Below are 15238 nucleotides of genomic sequence, written 5' to 3' on the forward strand. Positions count from 1 at the left end.
AATACAAAATATTAAATTGTATTAATACGTACATGCCATCATAACGTAATTTACTACAATATTTTTAGCAACAGATTTTTTTTTCTGCCAGTCTTCAAGATGGCCGCAGAGAGTTTGTTCTCCTGAATACCCACCGTGCGGCGCGCGCTGCCTGATCTGATTGGCCAGCGTCATCCTCGCGTGCTGCACGCTCTGCGTGCCGCGGAAGGCTGAGGGGGAGGCATCGTGCCTTTGGTATTATATGTCTGTAAGTTTGGCGGGATCCTCCTCCGGCTGCGTCACCAGCAGTGCACGCTCTCTCTTCAGCCTCGCGCGGGAAGTAGAAGCAGCTCCCCCCCGGTGACCGGCTGGCGGCCTCTGACCCCGCTGCTGTTGCTGGCCATCTGGAAGAGGCGGGAAAATGGCGAATAAAGAAAGTAAGCGTTGCCTGGCTCTCATACCGTTTAAAAACGGGGACCGGGTGTAGTTTGGGGCCGAGGGAGCGGGCCTGTGGCAGGTATCGCCGTGTGGTGCCTGTACTCTGTATGCAGCTTGATGGCGCTCTGTGCCCAGATACCCGTCCTACCCACCGGCCTCCAGACCAATGTGTTCCCCTGCCCCAGAGCGGGCCCCATTCATGTCCTCCCTCAGCAGTGTGTGCATGCTGCCCATGCCCGTGTGTGATCTGGTTGCATGGGGCAGGCAGCAGCTACAGTATGTGCCAGTACCCCATGTGACCCGGCTGATTCCCATCATTACTGCACAATAAAGATGCATTATAGTTTATAGAAACCTATGGTTTGGTCTGCGGGACCAGGTATACGGAGAGAATGGACAGGGTTCATGTGTTCCATTGCAGACCGCATGAGTTCCTTCTATGTAACTGTATTCTGTTAGGTAAATACACTCATGAAACTACTGCACTGTGTACGTCTGGTTTTGTGAATGGGGTTCTTCTGCATGTATGTGACTGTAATGATTAACTTTCTTTTTAGTCTTGCTATCCATAAATAGATGTCTTTAATATACAGTACTTATAATCCGGTATACCTATGATTTACACAGGATCTATGGCAGAACCAAGGTTAAATGCAGGCTTGTATTTAGCAAGCTACGGAACCTGTGTAAATCAGAGGTGCCCTGGATTATAGGGATATTCCGCAAAGTGTATAAAGTACGTGTGGCATGTTCTACTGGCATATTTTGGGTTAAATTGTTGAGGTGTTTTGCTTGTCTCTGGTTCTAGTGTTTGAAGATACTGTTGAGGAACGTGTTATAAATGAGGAGTACAAGATCTGGAAGAAGAATACTCCGTTCCTCTATGACCTGGTGATGACACATGCCCTGGAGTGGCCAAGTCTTACTGTACAGTGGCTTCCTGATGTTACTAGGTAATGATCAGCCTGTATAATTATGTGCCAGTGTGTACCTTTGTTGTCTGTCCCCACCTCTCCTATTGATCTTTTAAAAACACGCATAATTAGGGCCTTGCTTTCACAGAAGTTATATTTGAAGTGTGAGTAAATGACTGAGGTGGGAAGTGATGACTTGAATTTCAAAATGAAAAGTGATTTGTTGTGTGATACCTTGCCTGTATTTGCAGGGCACGTTAACTCCAATTAAGGCCACAGTTAACCAGATTTTAGCAAATATTTGTGTGATATTCAATTGATATATCGCTCCCGATCTACCCTCTAAAGTGACGGGAGAACGCAGGGTGAGATTCAGTTGAACCCTGCTATCGCACATAGGGGGATAGTCAATCGTTTGAAAAGTCAGTTGGGTGTCTGTGTTTTTTTTCCCTATCTAATAGACGGGGAAAAAGACACCCAGCCGACTTTTCAAACATTTGAGTTCCCCCCTATAATGTGTTTATAGTAGCCTGGATTAGCTGCGTAAAGCAGCTAAACTCAACTCAACTAAAGTAATGGGCTCCCAAATGGGTCACTTTGCTAATTTCTGCTCTCCACTCCCAGGGGTAGCCAGCTGAAATGATATCTCAATGAAACATTTGAATAGCTGTCGGCAGGAGATGGCGGAAACATTTGAATACCACCCAATGGATGGTATTCAATTGTTTGAAAAGTCAGTTTGGTGTCTGTTTTTTCCTGTCTAATAGACAGGAAAAAAAACAGACACCCAACCGACTTTTCAAACATTTGAATTCCTCCTTTGTCTAATCAAGGGCACCAGATTTCTCATGCAAAAAGTACTGGACGTTTGTAATGTGATTAATTGGCTGTTGACATAGTTGTTGCGGCGGATAATTGTGAATGGATTATGGATGTTTAATCCTAGAGTATAAAGTACAGTGCTGAGTTGTGATGAGACCAATTGAAACACTGTATACAGGCGAGTGTGCGTCTGACGCACGCGTGTCCCATTCGTGCACGGGAGTCCGCCTCGCCGGGTGCACTCAGACGGAGCCACGATTAGCGTGACTCCATCTGTGATCAGGCACATGCACTAGGTATCATTAGTCTAAATCAGGGGTGGCCAAACAGTCGATCGCGATCGACTGGTCGATCGCGGACATGCGACCAGTCGATCGCGATCCGCCACCCGAAGCCGCGCCTCTCCTGCCTGCCTGCGGCAGTGACGGCCGAGTGTATAGCTCAAATCAGGTGCCAGTTCGTTAGCCAATGAGAGCTCGCGGACCGGCACCTGATTTGAGCCATACACGCTGCCGTCACCGCCGGAGATCAGACTGAGGAGGCAGAGCGGCAGACAGGAGAAGCATGCGCTGCGCTCTCCACACACCAACGGTGAGCTCTTCTATGGGGGCATATCTGGCATTGTGGGCACATAGCTCAGTGGGGGCATATCTGGCACTGTGGGGTCATGTGTCACTGGGGGCATATCTTGCTCTGCGGGCACATGGCACTGTGGGGGCATATCTGTAATCCGGCGCTGTGGGGGCATATCTGTATCTGGCGCTGTGGGGGCATATCTGTATCTGGCGCTGTGGGGGCATATCTGTATCTGGCGCTGTGGGGGCATATCTGTATCTGGCACTGTGGGGGCATATCTGGCGCTGTGGGGGCATATCTGTATCTGGCACTGTGGGGGCATTTCTGGCACTGTGGGGGCATTTCTGGCACTGTGGGGACGTGGCACTGTGGGGGCATATCTGTATCTGGCACCGTGGGGGCATATCTGGCACCGTGGGCACATGGCACTGTGGGGGCATGTGTATCTGGCACTGTGGGACCAATGTGTTATTTCGTGCGAGGCAGTCTTTACACTCTGCGCAGCAAGGCTACGTCCCTTTTTTTTTAGTTATCCCACGCCCACTTTTTGTATCCCTTTTTTCTCTGACGTCCTAGTGGATGCTGGGAACTCCGTAAGGACCATGGGGAATAGCGGCTCCGCAGGAGACTGGGCACATCTAAAGAAAGCTTTGGATCACCTGGTGTGCACTGGCTCCTCCCCCTATGACCCTCCTCCAAGCCCCAGTTAGATTTCTGTGCCCGACGAGAAGGGTGCACACTAGGGGGGCTCTCCTGAGCTCTTTGTGAAAGTTTTAGTTTAGGTTTATTATTTTCAGTGAGACCTGCTGGCAACAGGCTCACTGCATCGTGGGACTAAGGGGAGAAGAAACGGACTCACCTGCGTGCAGAGTGGATCGGGTTTCTTAGGCTACTGGACATTAGCTCCAGAGGGACGATCACAGGTTCAGCCTGGATGGGTCCCGGAGCCGCGCCGCCGGCCCCCTTACAGAGCCAGAAGAGCGAAGAGGTCCGGTGAAATCGGTGGCAGAAGACGATCCTGTCTTCAGATAAGGTAGCGCACAGCACCGCAGCTGTGCGCCATTGCTCTCAGCACACTTCACACTCCGGTCACTGAGGGTGCAGGGCGCTGGGGGGGCAGCGCCCTGAGACGCAATAAATCGATAAAAACCTTATATGGCTAAAATAAATGCATCACATATAACTCCTGGGCTATATGGATGCATTTAACCCCTGCCAAAACATACAGAAAAACGGATGATAGGCTCCGCCCCTTTCTCGGCGTCCTTATCTCCTCAGCACACTGGCGCCATTTTCCCTCACAGCTCAGTTGGAGGGAAGCTCCCTGGCTCTCCCCTGCAGTCACTACACTACAGAAAGGGGTTAAAAAAGAGAGGGGGGCACAAATTAGGCGCAGTATAAACAATACAGCAGCTATAAAGGGAAAAACACTTATATAAGGTTATCCCTATATATATATATATATATATATATATATATATATATATATATATATATATATATATATATATATATATATATATACACACACAGAGTAAAAACCACAGCACTCACCGCACCAGAAGCGGGGCACAGCTATGCACTTACCACTCACAGGGTGGGGTGCATGTAACACTGCACTCTCCACCACAGAAGCGGGGTACACAGCTGTACTTACCACTCACAGGGCGGGGTGCATGTAGCCCATGACCACATCGCTCTAATAAATACAAACAGAGAACCCAGCACTCACCAAAGTAAACTCACTTATCCTCAACAATTCAATAAATAAATGATGGGGGTTTAGTTGGTGGATTGGCCAATGCACGGAAGCCTGTATACCGATTCAAGGTACCCCACCTTCATACAGGTCCTACACTATCACAGAGTCTTAAAACCTGACTACCACACTGCTGCATCATCTGCCTGCTAGATGTAATGTGTACCTGCCACAGACTTTATGGCTTTTAAAGGCACACTAGTCACCTATTGCACTGGCTCAAAGATGATTGCTAAAAAACAGCTGAGACAGGTTCAGGATAATAAAGTCCACACAGGGGTGCATGAGAAAGCTAGTGGCCACGGTTAATAAGAGCCAACCATAGATTAACCCCTTCATATACACACAGAGTAAAAACCACAGCACTCACCGCACCAGAAGCGGGGCACAGCTGTGTACCCCGCTTCTGTGGTGGAGAGTGCAGTGTTACATGCACCCCACCCTGTGAGTGGTAAGTGCATAGCTGTGCCCCGCTTCTGGTGCGGTGAGTGCTGTGGTTTTTACTCTGTGTGTATATGAAGGGGTTAATCTATGGTTGGCTCTTATTAACCGTGGCCACTAGCTTTCTCATGCACCCCTGTGTGGACTTTATTATCCTGAACCTGTCTCAGCTGTTTTTTAGCAATCATCTTTGAGCCAGTGCAATAGGTGACTAGTGTGCCTTTAAAAGCCATAAAGTCTGTGGCAGGTACACATTACATCTAGCAGGCAGATGATGCAGCAGTGTGGTAGTCAGGTTTTAAGACTCTGTGATAGTGTAGGACCTGTATGAAGGTGGGGTACCTTGAATCGGTATACAGGCTTCCGTGCATTGGCCAATCCACCAACTAAACCCCCATCATTTATTTATTGAATTGTTGAGGATAAGTGAGTTTACTTTGGTGAGTGCTGGGTTCTCTGTTTGTATATATATATATATATATATAGCGCGCGCTCTGGTGTGTGCTGGCAAACTCTCCCTCTGTCTCCCCAAAGGGCTAGAGGGTCCTGTCCTCTATCAGAGCATTCCCTGTGTGTGTGCTGTGTGTCGGTACGTTTGTATCGACATGTATGAGGAGAAAAATGATGTGGAGACGGAGTAGAGTGTCTGTAATAGTGTTATCACCCCCTAGGGGGTCGACACCTGAGTGGATGTACTGTTGAAATTGCGTGACAGTGTCAGCTTTGTATAAAAGACAGTGGTTGACATGAGACAGCCGGCTACTCAGCTTGTGCATGTCCAGACGTCTCATACAGGGGCTCTAAAGCGCCCGTTACCTCAGATACAGACGCCGACACGGATACTGACTCCTGTGTCGACGGTGAAGAGACAACCGTGATTTCCAATAGGGCCACTCATTGCATGATTGATGCAATGGAAAATGTTTACACTTTTCTGATAATATGAATACCACCAAAAAAAAGGGGTATTATGTTTGGTGAGGAAAAACTTCCTGTAGTTTTCCTAAATCTGAAAAATAAAATGGTGTGTGATGATGCGTGGGTTTCCCCCCGATAACAATTGATAATTCTAAAAAGTTATTGGCAGTATACCTTTTCCCGCCAGAGGTTAGGGTGCGTTGGGAAACACCCCCTACAGGGGATAAGGCGCTCACACGCTTGTAAGAACAAGGGCTCTACCCTCTCTTGAGATGGCCGCCCTTAAGGATCCTGCTGATAAAAAGCAGGAGGGTATCCTAAAATGTATTTACACACATACTGGTGTTATACTGCGACCAGCAATCGCCTCAGCCTGGATGTGCAGTGCTGGGTTGACGTGGTCGGATTCCCTGACTGGAAATATTGATATCCTAGATAAGGACAGTATATTATTGCCTATAGAGCAATTAAAAGATGCATTTCTATATATGCATGATGCACAGCGGAATATTTGCCGACTGGCATCAAGTATAAGTGCGTTGTATTCTACCAGTAAAGTGGTCAGGGATTCCAAACGGCATTTGGAAGTATTGCCTTAAAAAAAAGGGGATGTACCCTAGGTCGCCTCTCAAAATAAGACGCCGTATTATCAGGCGCAGTCCTGGTTGGCAAGCGGACAAAAGGGTTCCTCTTTTCTGCTCGTGACAGAGGGAGAGGAAAATGGCTGCAGAGATCAGCCAGTTCCCAGGAACAGAAACCCTTTTCCGCCTCTGCCAAGCCCTCAGTATGACGCTAGGGCTTTACAAGTTCAGGCACGGTGGGGGCCCGTTCTCAGTGAATTTCAGTGCGCAGTGGGCTCACTCGCAAGTAGACCCCGGGATCCTTCAGGTGTTATCTCAGGGGTACAAAATTGGAATTCGAGACGTATTCCCCTCGCCGTTTCCAAAAAGTCTGTTTTACCGACGTCTCCCGCTGACAGGGAGGCAGTTTTGGAAGCCATTCACAAGCTGTATTCCCAGCAGGTGATAATTAAGGTACCCCTCCTGCAACAGGGAACGGGGTATTATTCCACACTATTGTGGTACCGAAGCCAGACGGCTCGGTGAGACCGATTTTAAAATCTAAAATCTTTGAACACTTACATACAGAGGTTCAAATTCAAAATTGAGTCACTCAGAGCAGTGATTGCGAACCTGGAAGAAGGGGACTACATGATGTCTCGGGACATCAAGGATGCTTACCTTCATGTCAAAATTTACCCTTCTCACCAAGGGTATCTCAGGTTATGGTACAGAACTGTCACTATCAGTTCAGACGCTGCCGTAGGGAGGGTCCACGGCACCCCGGGTCTTTACTGAAGTAATGACCGAAATGATGATATTCCTTCAAAGGAAGGGAATTTTTAGTTATCCTTTACTTGGACGATTCCCTGATAAGGGTAAGATCCAGGGAACAGTTGGAGATCGGTGTAGCACTATCTCAGGTAGTGTTGCGGCAGCACGATTGGATTCTCAATATTCCAGATTCGCAGCTGGTTCCGACGACTTGTCTTCTGTTCCTAAGGATGATCCTGGACACAGTCCAGAAAGAAGGTGTTTCTCCCGGAGGAAAAAGCCAGGGAGTTATCCGAGCTAGTCAGGAACCTCCTAAAACCAAACCAAGTCTCAGTGCATCAATGCACAAGGGTTCTGGGTAAAAATGGTGGCTTCCTACGAAGCAATCCCATTCGGCAGATTCCACGCAAGACTTTCCAGTGGAACCTACTGGACAAATGGTCCGGGTCGCATCTTCAGATGCATCAGCGGATAACCCTGTCACCAGGGACAAGGGTATCCCTCCTGTGGTGGTTGCAGAGTGCTCATCTTCTAGAGGGCCGCGATTCGGCATTCAGGACTGGGTCCTGGTGACCACGGATGCCAGCCTGCGAGGCTGGGGAGCAATCACACAGGGAAGGAATATCCAGGGCTTATGGTCAAGCCTGGAGACATCACTTCACATAAATATCCTGAAGCTAAGGGCCATTTACAATGCTCTAAGCTTAGCAAGACCTCTGCTTCAAGGTCAGCCGGTGTTGTTTCAGTCGGACAACATTACGGCAGTCACCCACGTAAACAGACAGGGTGCCACAAGAAGCAGGAGGGCAATGGCAGAAGCTGCAAGGATTCTTCGCTGGGCGGAAAACCATGTGATAGCACTGTCAGCAGTTTTCATTCCGGGAGTGGACAACTGGGAAGCAGATTTCCTCAGCACGACCTCCACCCGGGAGAGTAGGGATTTCACCCAGAAGTCTTCCACATGATTATAAACCGTTGGGAAAAACTCGGCAGGTATTGCGCCAGGTCAAGGGACCCTCAGGCAATAGCTGTAGATGCTCTGGTAACACCGTGGGTGTACCAATCAGTGTATGGGTTCCCTCCTCTGCCTCTCATACCCAAGGTACTGAGATTGATAAGATGGAGAGGAGTAAGCACTATATTAGTGGCTCCGGATTGGCCAAGAAGGACTTGGTAACCGGAACTTCAAGAGATGCTCACGGAGGATCCGTGGCCTCTACCTCTAAGAAGGGACCTGCTTCAGCGGGGACCTTGTCTGTTCCAAGACTTGCCGCGGCTGCGTTGACGGCATGGCGGTTGAACGCCGGATCCTTAAGAAAAAAGACATTCCGGATGAAGTCATCCCTATCCTGATCAAGGCGGGAAGGATGTAACCGAAAAACATTATCACCGCATTTGGCGAAAATATGTTGCGTGGTGCGAGGCCAGTAAGGCTCGACTGAGGAAATTCAACTGGGTCGATTCCTACATTTCCTGCAAACAGGAGTATCTATGGGCCTGAAATTGGGGTCCATTAAGGTTCAAATTTCGGCTCTGTCGATTTTCTTCCAAAAAAGATCTAGCTTCAGTCCCTGAAGTTCAGACGTTTGTTAAAGGGGTACTGCATATACAGACTCCTTTTTGTGCCTTCAGTGGCACTTTGGGATCTCAAGGTGGTTTTTGGGTTCCAAAAGTCACATTGGTTTGACCCACTTAAATCTGTGGAGTTAAAATATCTCACAGAAAAAGTGGTCATGCTGTTGGCTATGGCCTGGGCCAGGCGCGTGTCAGAATTGGTGGCTTTATCCTGTAAAAGCCCTTATCTGAGTTTCCATTCGGACAGGGCGGAATTGAGGACTCGTCCTCAGTTTCTCCCTAAGGTGGTTTCAGCGTTCACCTGAACCAAACCTATTGTGGTGCCTGCGGCTACTAGGGACTTGGGGGACTCCAAGTTGCTAGACGTTGTCAGGACCCGGAAAATATGTTTCCAGGACGGCCGGAGTCAGGAAATCTGACTTGCTGTTTATCCTGTATGCACCCAACTAGCTGGGTGCTCCTGCTTCTAAGCAGACTATTGCTCGTTGGATTTGTAGTACAATTCAGCTTGCACATTCTGTGGCAGGCCTGCCACAGCCAAAAATCTGTAAATGCCCACTCCACAAGGAAGGTGGGCTCATCTTGGGCAGCTGCCAAGGGGTCTCGGCTTTACAACTTTGCCGAGCAGTTACTTGGTCAGGAGCAAATACGTTTGTAAAATTCTACAAATTTGATACCCTGGCTGAGGAGGACCAGGAGTTCTCTCATTGGGTGCTGCAGAGTCATCCGCACTCTCCCGCCCATTTTGGGAGCTTTGGTATAATCCCCATGGTCCTTACGGAGTTCCCAGCATCCACTAGGACGTCAGAGAAAATAAGAATTTACTTACCGATAATTCTATTTCTCGTAGTCCGTAGTGGATGCTGGGCGCCCATCCCAAGTGCGGATTATCTGCAATACTGGTACATAATTATTGTTACCAAAAAAAATTCGGGTTATTGCTGTAGTGAGCCATCTTTTCTAGAGGCTCCTCTATTATCATGCTGTTAACTGGGTTCAGATCACAAGTTGTACAGTGTGATTGGTGTGGCTGGTATGAGTCTTACCCGGGATTCAAAATCCTTCCTTATTGTGTACGCTCGTCCGGGCACAGTATCCTGAGGCTTGGAGGAGGGTCATAGGGGGAGGAGCCAGTGCACACCAGGTGATCCTAAAGCTTTCTTTAGATGTGCCCAGTCTCCTGCGGAGCCGCTATTCCCCATGGTCCTTACGGAGTTCCCAGCATCCACTACGGACTACGAGAAATAGAATTATCGGTAAGTAAATTCTTATTTTTTGCTCCTAGGTAGATCACAAAAGCTTTTTAGCTTTCACAGTAGATCACCGACTCCAAAAGTCTGGCCGCCCCTGGTCTAAATGTTTGTACAATGCTTTCTTCAATTTGTTAAACTGCTATTTCTGTTGGTTTAAAAAGGCTTTTATCAGTTAGCATACATAGGGGTATATGCAATTGCGGTCGAATTGCCGCAAATGTCGAAAAACGGGGCATTTTCGACACCAAAAAAATTTCGACAATGCAATACAGTACTTTTCGACAAAAAAAACGGACGTTTCAGATTCGACTTTTTGAAATTCGACAGTTGTCAAATTCAACATGTCTGCAATGGTAAAAATGCGGCTTTTCAACAAAAGTATATTCAATTGAAGAATGTCTATTCGACAACAGTGCTTTTCGACAGTAATTGCGTCAATTTCATTCCGCTTCACTTTGCTGGCGGAATCTAATAAAAAAATGTAAACATGTTTTTTTTGTTTTTTTTTGCTTTTAGCATATCTATTTATATTAGAAGGGATTATGTACTTGGTTTGTCTATTAGGAGACACAAGTATTATTTATATATTTTTTTAAAAGAATATTTTTTTTTTTTTAACTGACTAAAATAATATGGGGAGATCAAAGCATGGTTTTCAGTGGGAATGGGTTAAAATCAAGAAAAAAAAAATGCGTGGGGTTTCCCCCTCCTAAGCCTCGGGCTCTTTTAGCCAGTCCTGGTTGTAAAAATACGGGGGGGGGGGAATGACAGGGGATCCTCCGTATTTTCACAACCAGCACCGGGCTCTGCGTCCGGTCCTGGTGCCAAAAATACGGGGGACAAAAAGCGTAGGGGTCCCCTGTATATTTTTAACATCCGCACCGGGCTCCACTAGTCAGAGAGAGAATGCCACAGCCGGGGGACACTTTTATACCGGTCCCTGGCATTAAATCACTAACTAGTCACCCCTGGCTGGGGTACCCTGGAGGAGTGGAGACCCCTTTAATCAAGCCGCCCCCCCCCCCCCCAATTATTTTTCTGGGTTTTTTAAACATTTTTGTGCCGTCCAAAAGTTCGAATCCAGGACGCACATATCCGTCAATTGGTCTGTTTTTCAACAGCGGGACTGTCGAATTCGGGTCCCGGCGGGAGGGTATGTGACTGTCGAATTCCAGCCGGAATTCGACCGCAATTGCATATACCCCTTTATATTATAAGGACTTTGCATGTGGCCCTACCTGGAAATTTGTAGTCAAGCCGCAGTAGTAATACCTGAGATTATGCTAAGCTTGGCAACAATGCCCAACAAGATGTCAAGCCAAATAGCATGTTAGTAGTAACACATGCTGATGACCATTTCTGTTATTAATGTCAAATAACAAAAACATTACCAATAATGTTCATTAATATGCTACCAGTAGGATGTGAATTATAGTAGTCTGTTAGTATGCCCTATGTAGTAGTGCTTAGTAAATGATGGCAATGCTTTTTACCTATAGTTTTAGTGAGCAGTAGTAATAGGCTAAAAAAAAGTGATGTCTGGTGGCATGCCATAAGTAATGTTATTGACAGTAATAAACCACAAATAAAACTAGTATGCAGACTTTATTATTAGCAAGTGCTATGTAAAGCTTATTGGTTATTCCACCATTTGCTGCTTCTCCAAGCACTTGTTTTTCCAGGTGAAATCAAGGCACACCTTGTTTCATGTGAATGATCCACTGGCTGCTAAGTAATTGTCTTCCACCAGCATCATGCTGCTAAGTGTCACTAGTGTAGCCGGGATGTATTTTCAGATTCTACTCCCTCAACAAGGATACCAGTACATATGAGAAGAGCTGGGTACACACTATTTGATATATTGGAAAATGTTGTGAAGTGTGATGGATCGCAATGACCTTCGTGCAGTATTTGCACAAAATTCATCGCTTGATGAAATGGGTGGTTTCATCGTCCCACACATGCAACAATATATTACACCATACAGTGGCTTGTGTAGTCTGTATAGTGTGTGCCATTGTTAAGATGTGTGGCTAACTTTTGTGTTGAGTGTGCAATATTCAGCTACCTTGATGATTGACAACTCTTACCTTCACTCTGTAAAGGCTTTTGTTAAAATAAGATGCTGAAGAAGAAAAAGCAGTCCTGTAAATGTTGGGATAATGGGCATGTGTAAGCCAGTAAATTAAAGATTCACAGTGGAAGACTTATTAGACACTCTAGAAATTCATTCAGATTATTTTTTCTCCTAGTACATTATGTTGTGTAGTTTTTATATAGTAGCTAATATTTTATAGAGCTGGAATGTAGGATCTTAATTTTGTTGAGTATTCAAATTTTTTTTTTTCTTCCCTCCCCTGCACACTACCGGATCCTGAGGGTTTTTTATGCTGACTTTTCTATTCAGTAAACCCTGGGGACTCGCGCATGGGGTGAACCCTGCTGACTGAATAGGTCTGGTGTGTCAGCTAGTGGCGGGGTCTAATTGAAGTCCCCTCTAGATTTTATTATCTTTTAAAGTGATTTAATCAATTTTTATTTTTATTTTATTTTTTTAATACCTCCTTGTTGAAAAATGTGATAATTAACTGAATCTAGTTTCTGCTGTGGGGTACACTGGGCTCCACAGGGAATGACATTGGGGTGTAGGGTAGGATATTGATCCGAGGCACCAACAGGCTCAAAGCTTTGAATGTTCCCAGAATGCCTAGTGCCGCCGCCTCTATAACCCCGCCTCCGTACACAGCTCAGTTCTGTAATTTGTGCCCTGAGAGAAGCTTTTAAAGAATTTTGAAGACTTGAAGGGCTGCAGCAGAGACACTGACTGTGTTAGTTGTCAGTCAGACATCTCCTGCTGCAGCTCCATCACCTCCCACAGCGGCGCTGTACACTCCCGCGCTCTGGGCTTCCGGATACCTACAGCGGAGGCTCCGGTTTTCTTCCTGGTTAGTCACACATGACCGCTGCTCTCCTGGAATGCGTCTCCGCACTCAGGGAGGAGGTAAGGGGTCCCCTCAACGGGACCCACTGTAAATCATGATCTCGTGCGGCCGGTGGGAGGCTGGCTGCGCGTGCTGGCGGGGACACTGTGGTAGCACTGGGACCCCACTAGACCACCAGGGCATGGGCACAGGTCGATTTTTCTCTCAAAACCATTTTACTAAGCCCCAGTACCCGGTGGTGAAGTCCAGCAGGGGGATAAGGCTTTGACCTATAGCCCCTCCCCCAGCCCCAGGGCGCCATTTAGAGTAAATGTTCCCGCCCTGGAGCTGCATCTCTCTCTCCCTCACTCCCTGTCAGCGTTTGGGTGCCATTATAGCAAGCAGAGCTGATCCTGGAACTGTTTGGGGAAATCCTCCTCTGTAAAGCCGCCTGCATGTCATCGCTGTGCATTTTACAGGACACTTAAGTATTCTACATGTCTGCTGACAGTGTTAAGAAAAAGTGCATTTAGTCAGGGTTATTTAGTACAAGTACCCTGTGATATACATCCAGTCTTTTACTGTGCATTGTTATATCTATGAAGTGTATAGCTATACGTAGTACTACTCTGTATTGCTAGTCCAGTGCAGTTTTATTGCATGTCATAATTTTTGCATTATACAAACTGTGACTGTGTGTGTGCATATAGCTGCTGTGCGACCTCCATTTCGTGTGTCTCACTCAGATTGCTATCCCTATATTCTATAACCTGAGGGGGCTAAGTGCGTCAGGTTCATCATTTGATATAGGCAGTTCACAGGATATACTCAGTGTGTATTTCTCTTATGTCCTAGAGGATGCTGGGGACTCCGTATTACAAAATTGAGCGGTACCGAAGCCCGACGCTGGGGGGGGGGCAGAGCTTGATACCACAGCACTAAACAGCGCCATTTTCTCCACAGAGCACTGCAGAGAAGCTGGCTCCCCGTACTCTCCCCTGCTGAACACTGTGACACAGGGCAGAAAAGAGGGGGAGGGGGGCATTTGTAAGGCGCAGTGAGTGTATTATATACAGATAATTATATATAAAAGCGCTATTTATCTGGGAATTTTGTTTCCAGTGTGAGTTGGCGCTGGGTGTGTGCTGGCATACTGTCTCTCTCCAAAGGGCCTTATTGGGGAACTGTCTCCATATATATGTATCCCTGTGTGTGTGGGGGTGTCGGTACGAGTGTGTCGGCATGTCTGAAGCGGAAGACTCGTCTAAGGAGGAGGTGGAGCAGATGATTGTGGTGTCTCTGTCTGCAACGCCGACACCTGATTGGTTGGACATGTGGAATGTTTTAAATGCAAATGTGACTTTATTACATAAAAGGATGGACAAAGCAGAGTACTGTGAAAAAGCAGGGAGTCAATCCATGGCTTTAGCTGTGTCACAGGGCCCTTCAGGGTCCCAAAAACGTCCTCTATCCCAAATAGCAGACACTGATACCGACACGGATTCTGACTCCAGTGTCGACTACGATGATGCAAGGTTACACCCAAGGGTGGCCAAAAGTATTCATTATATGATTATTGCAATAAAAGAGGTTTTGCATATCACGGATGACCCCTCTGTCCCTGACACGAGGGTGCGCATGTATAAGGAAAAGAAACCTGAGGTAACCTTTCCCCCATCTCATGAGCTAAACGAGTTATTTGAAAAAGCTTGGGAAACTCCAGATAAAAAAAACTGCAGATTCCCAAGAGGATTCTTATGGCGTATCCTTTTCCTGCACGGGACAGGGTACGATGGGAATCCTCGCCCAGGGTGGATAAGGCTTTAACGCGTTTGTCCAAGAAGGTGGCGCTACCGTCTACAGATACGGCAGCCCTCAAGGATCCTGCTGACAGGAAACTACCTTTAAAATCTATACACATACGGGTGCTTTACTCAGGCCGGCAATAGCATCGGCATGGGTATGTAGCGCAGTTGCAGCTTGGACAGATACTTTGTCAGCGGATATGGATACCCTAGGTAGGGATACCATTTTATTGACCTTAGGTCACATTAAAGACGCAGTCTTATATATGAGAGACGTTGGGCTGCTAGGTTCGAGAGCCAACGCCATGGCGATTTCGGGTAGGCGAGCCCTGTGGAACCGCCAATGGACAGGTGATGCCGACTCAGAGGCATATGGAGGTTTTACCTTACAAGGGTGAGGTTTTATTTGGGGAAGGAAGGTCTCGCGGACCTGGTTTCCACAGCTATCGCGGGTAAATCTACTTTTTTGCCTTTTGTTCCCCCACAACAAAAGAAAACTCCAC

At 47.1% G+C, this 15238-nt stretch overlaps 1 protein-coding gene across 2 annotated transcripts in view; it reads left to right on the forward strand.

Annotated features, from left to right (window-relative positions):
- The first annotated feature begins 216 nt into the window (after positions 1–216).
- RBBP7 (RB binding protein 7, chromatin remodeling factor) overlaps positions 217–15238 on the forward strand; it is a 106709-nt gene continuing 91687 nt past the window's right edge. The window contains exons 1-2 of one of the 2 annotated variants that reach the window (XM_063953938.1): positions 217–416; positions 1226–1370. In XM_063953938.1, the coding sequence (XP_063810008.1) occupies positions 401–416; positions 1226–1370 (161 nt within the window). In that variant the 5' untranslated portion in view covers positions 217–400. Of the gene's footprint in view, positions 417–794; positions 877–1225; positions 1371–15238 lie in introns of those variants that run through there. The other variant, XM_063953937.1, reaches the window with a different exon arrangement.

The sequence above is a fragment of the Pseudophryne corroboree genome, chromosome 2 (genome assembly GCF_028390025.1).
Source record: "Pseudophryne corroboree isolate aPseCor3 chromosome 2, aPseCor3.hap2, whole genome shotgun sequence".
NCBI classification, from domain to species: domain Eukaryota; kingdom Metazoa; phylum Chordata; class Amphibia; order Anura; family Myobatrachidae; genus Pseudophryne; species Pseudophryne corroboree.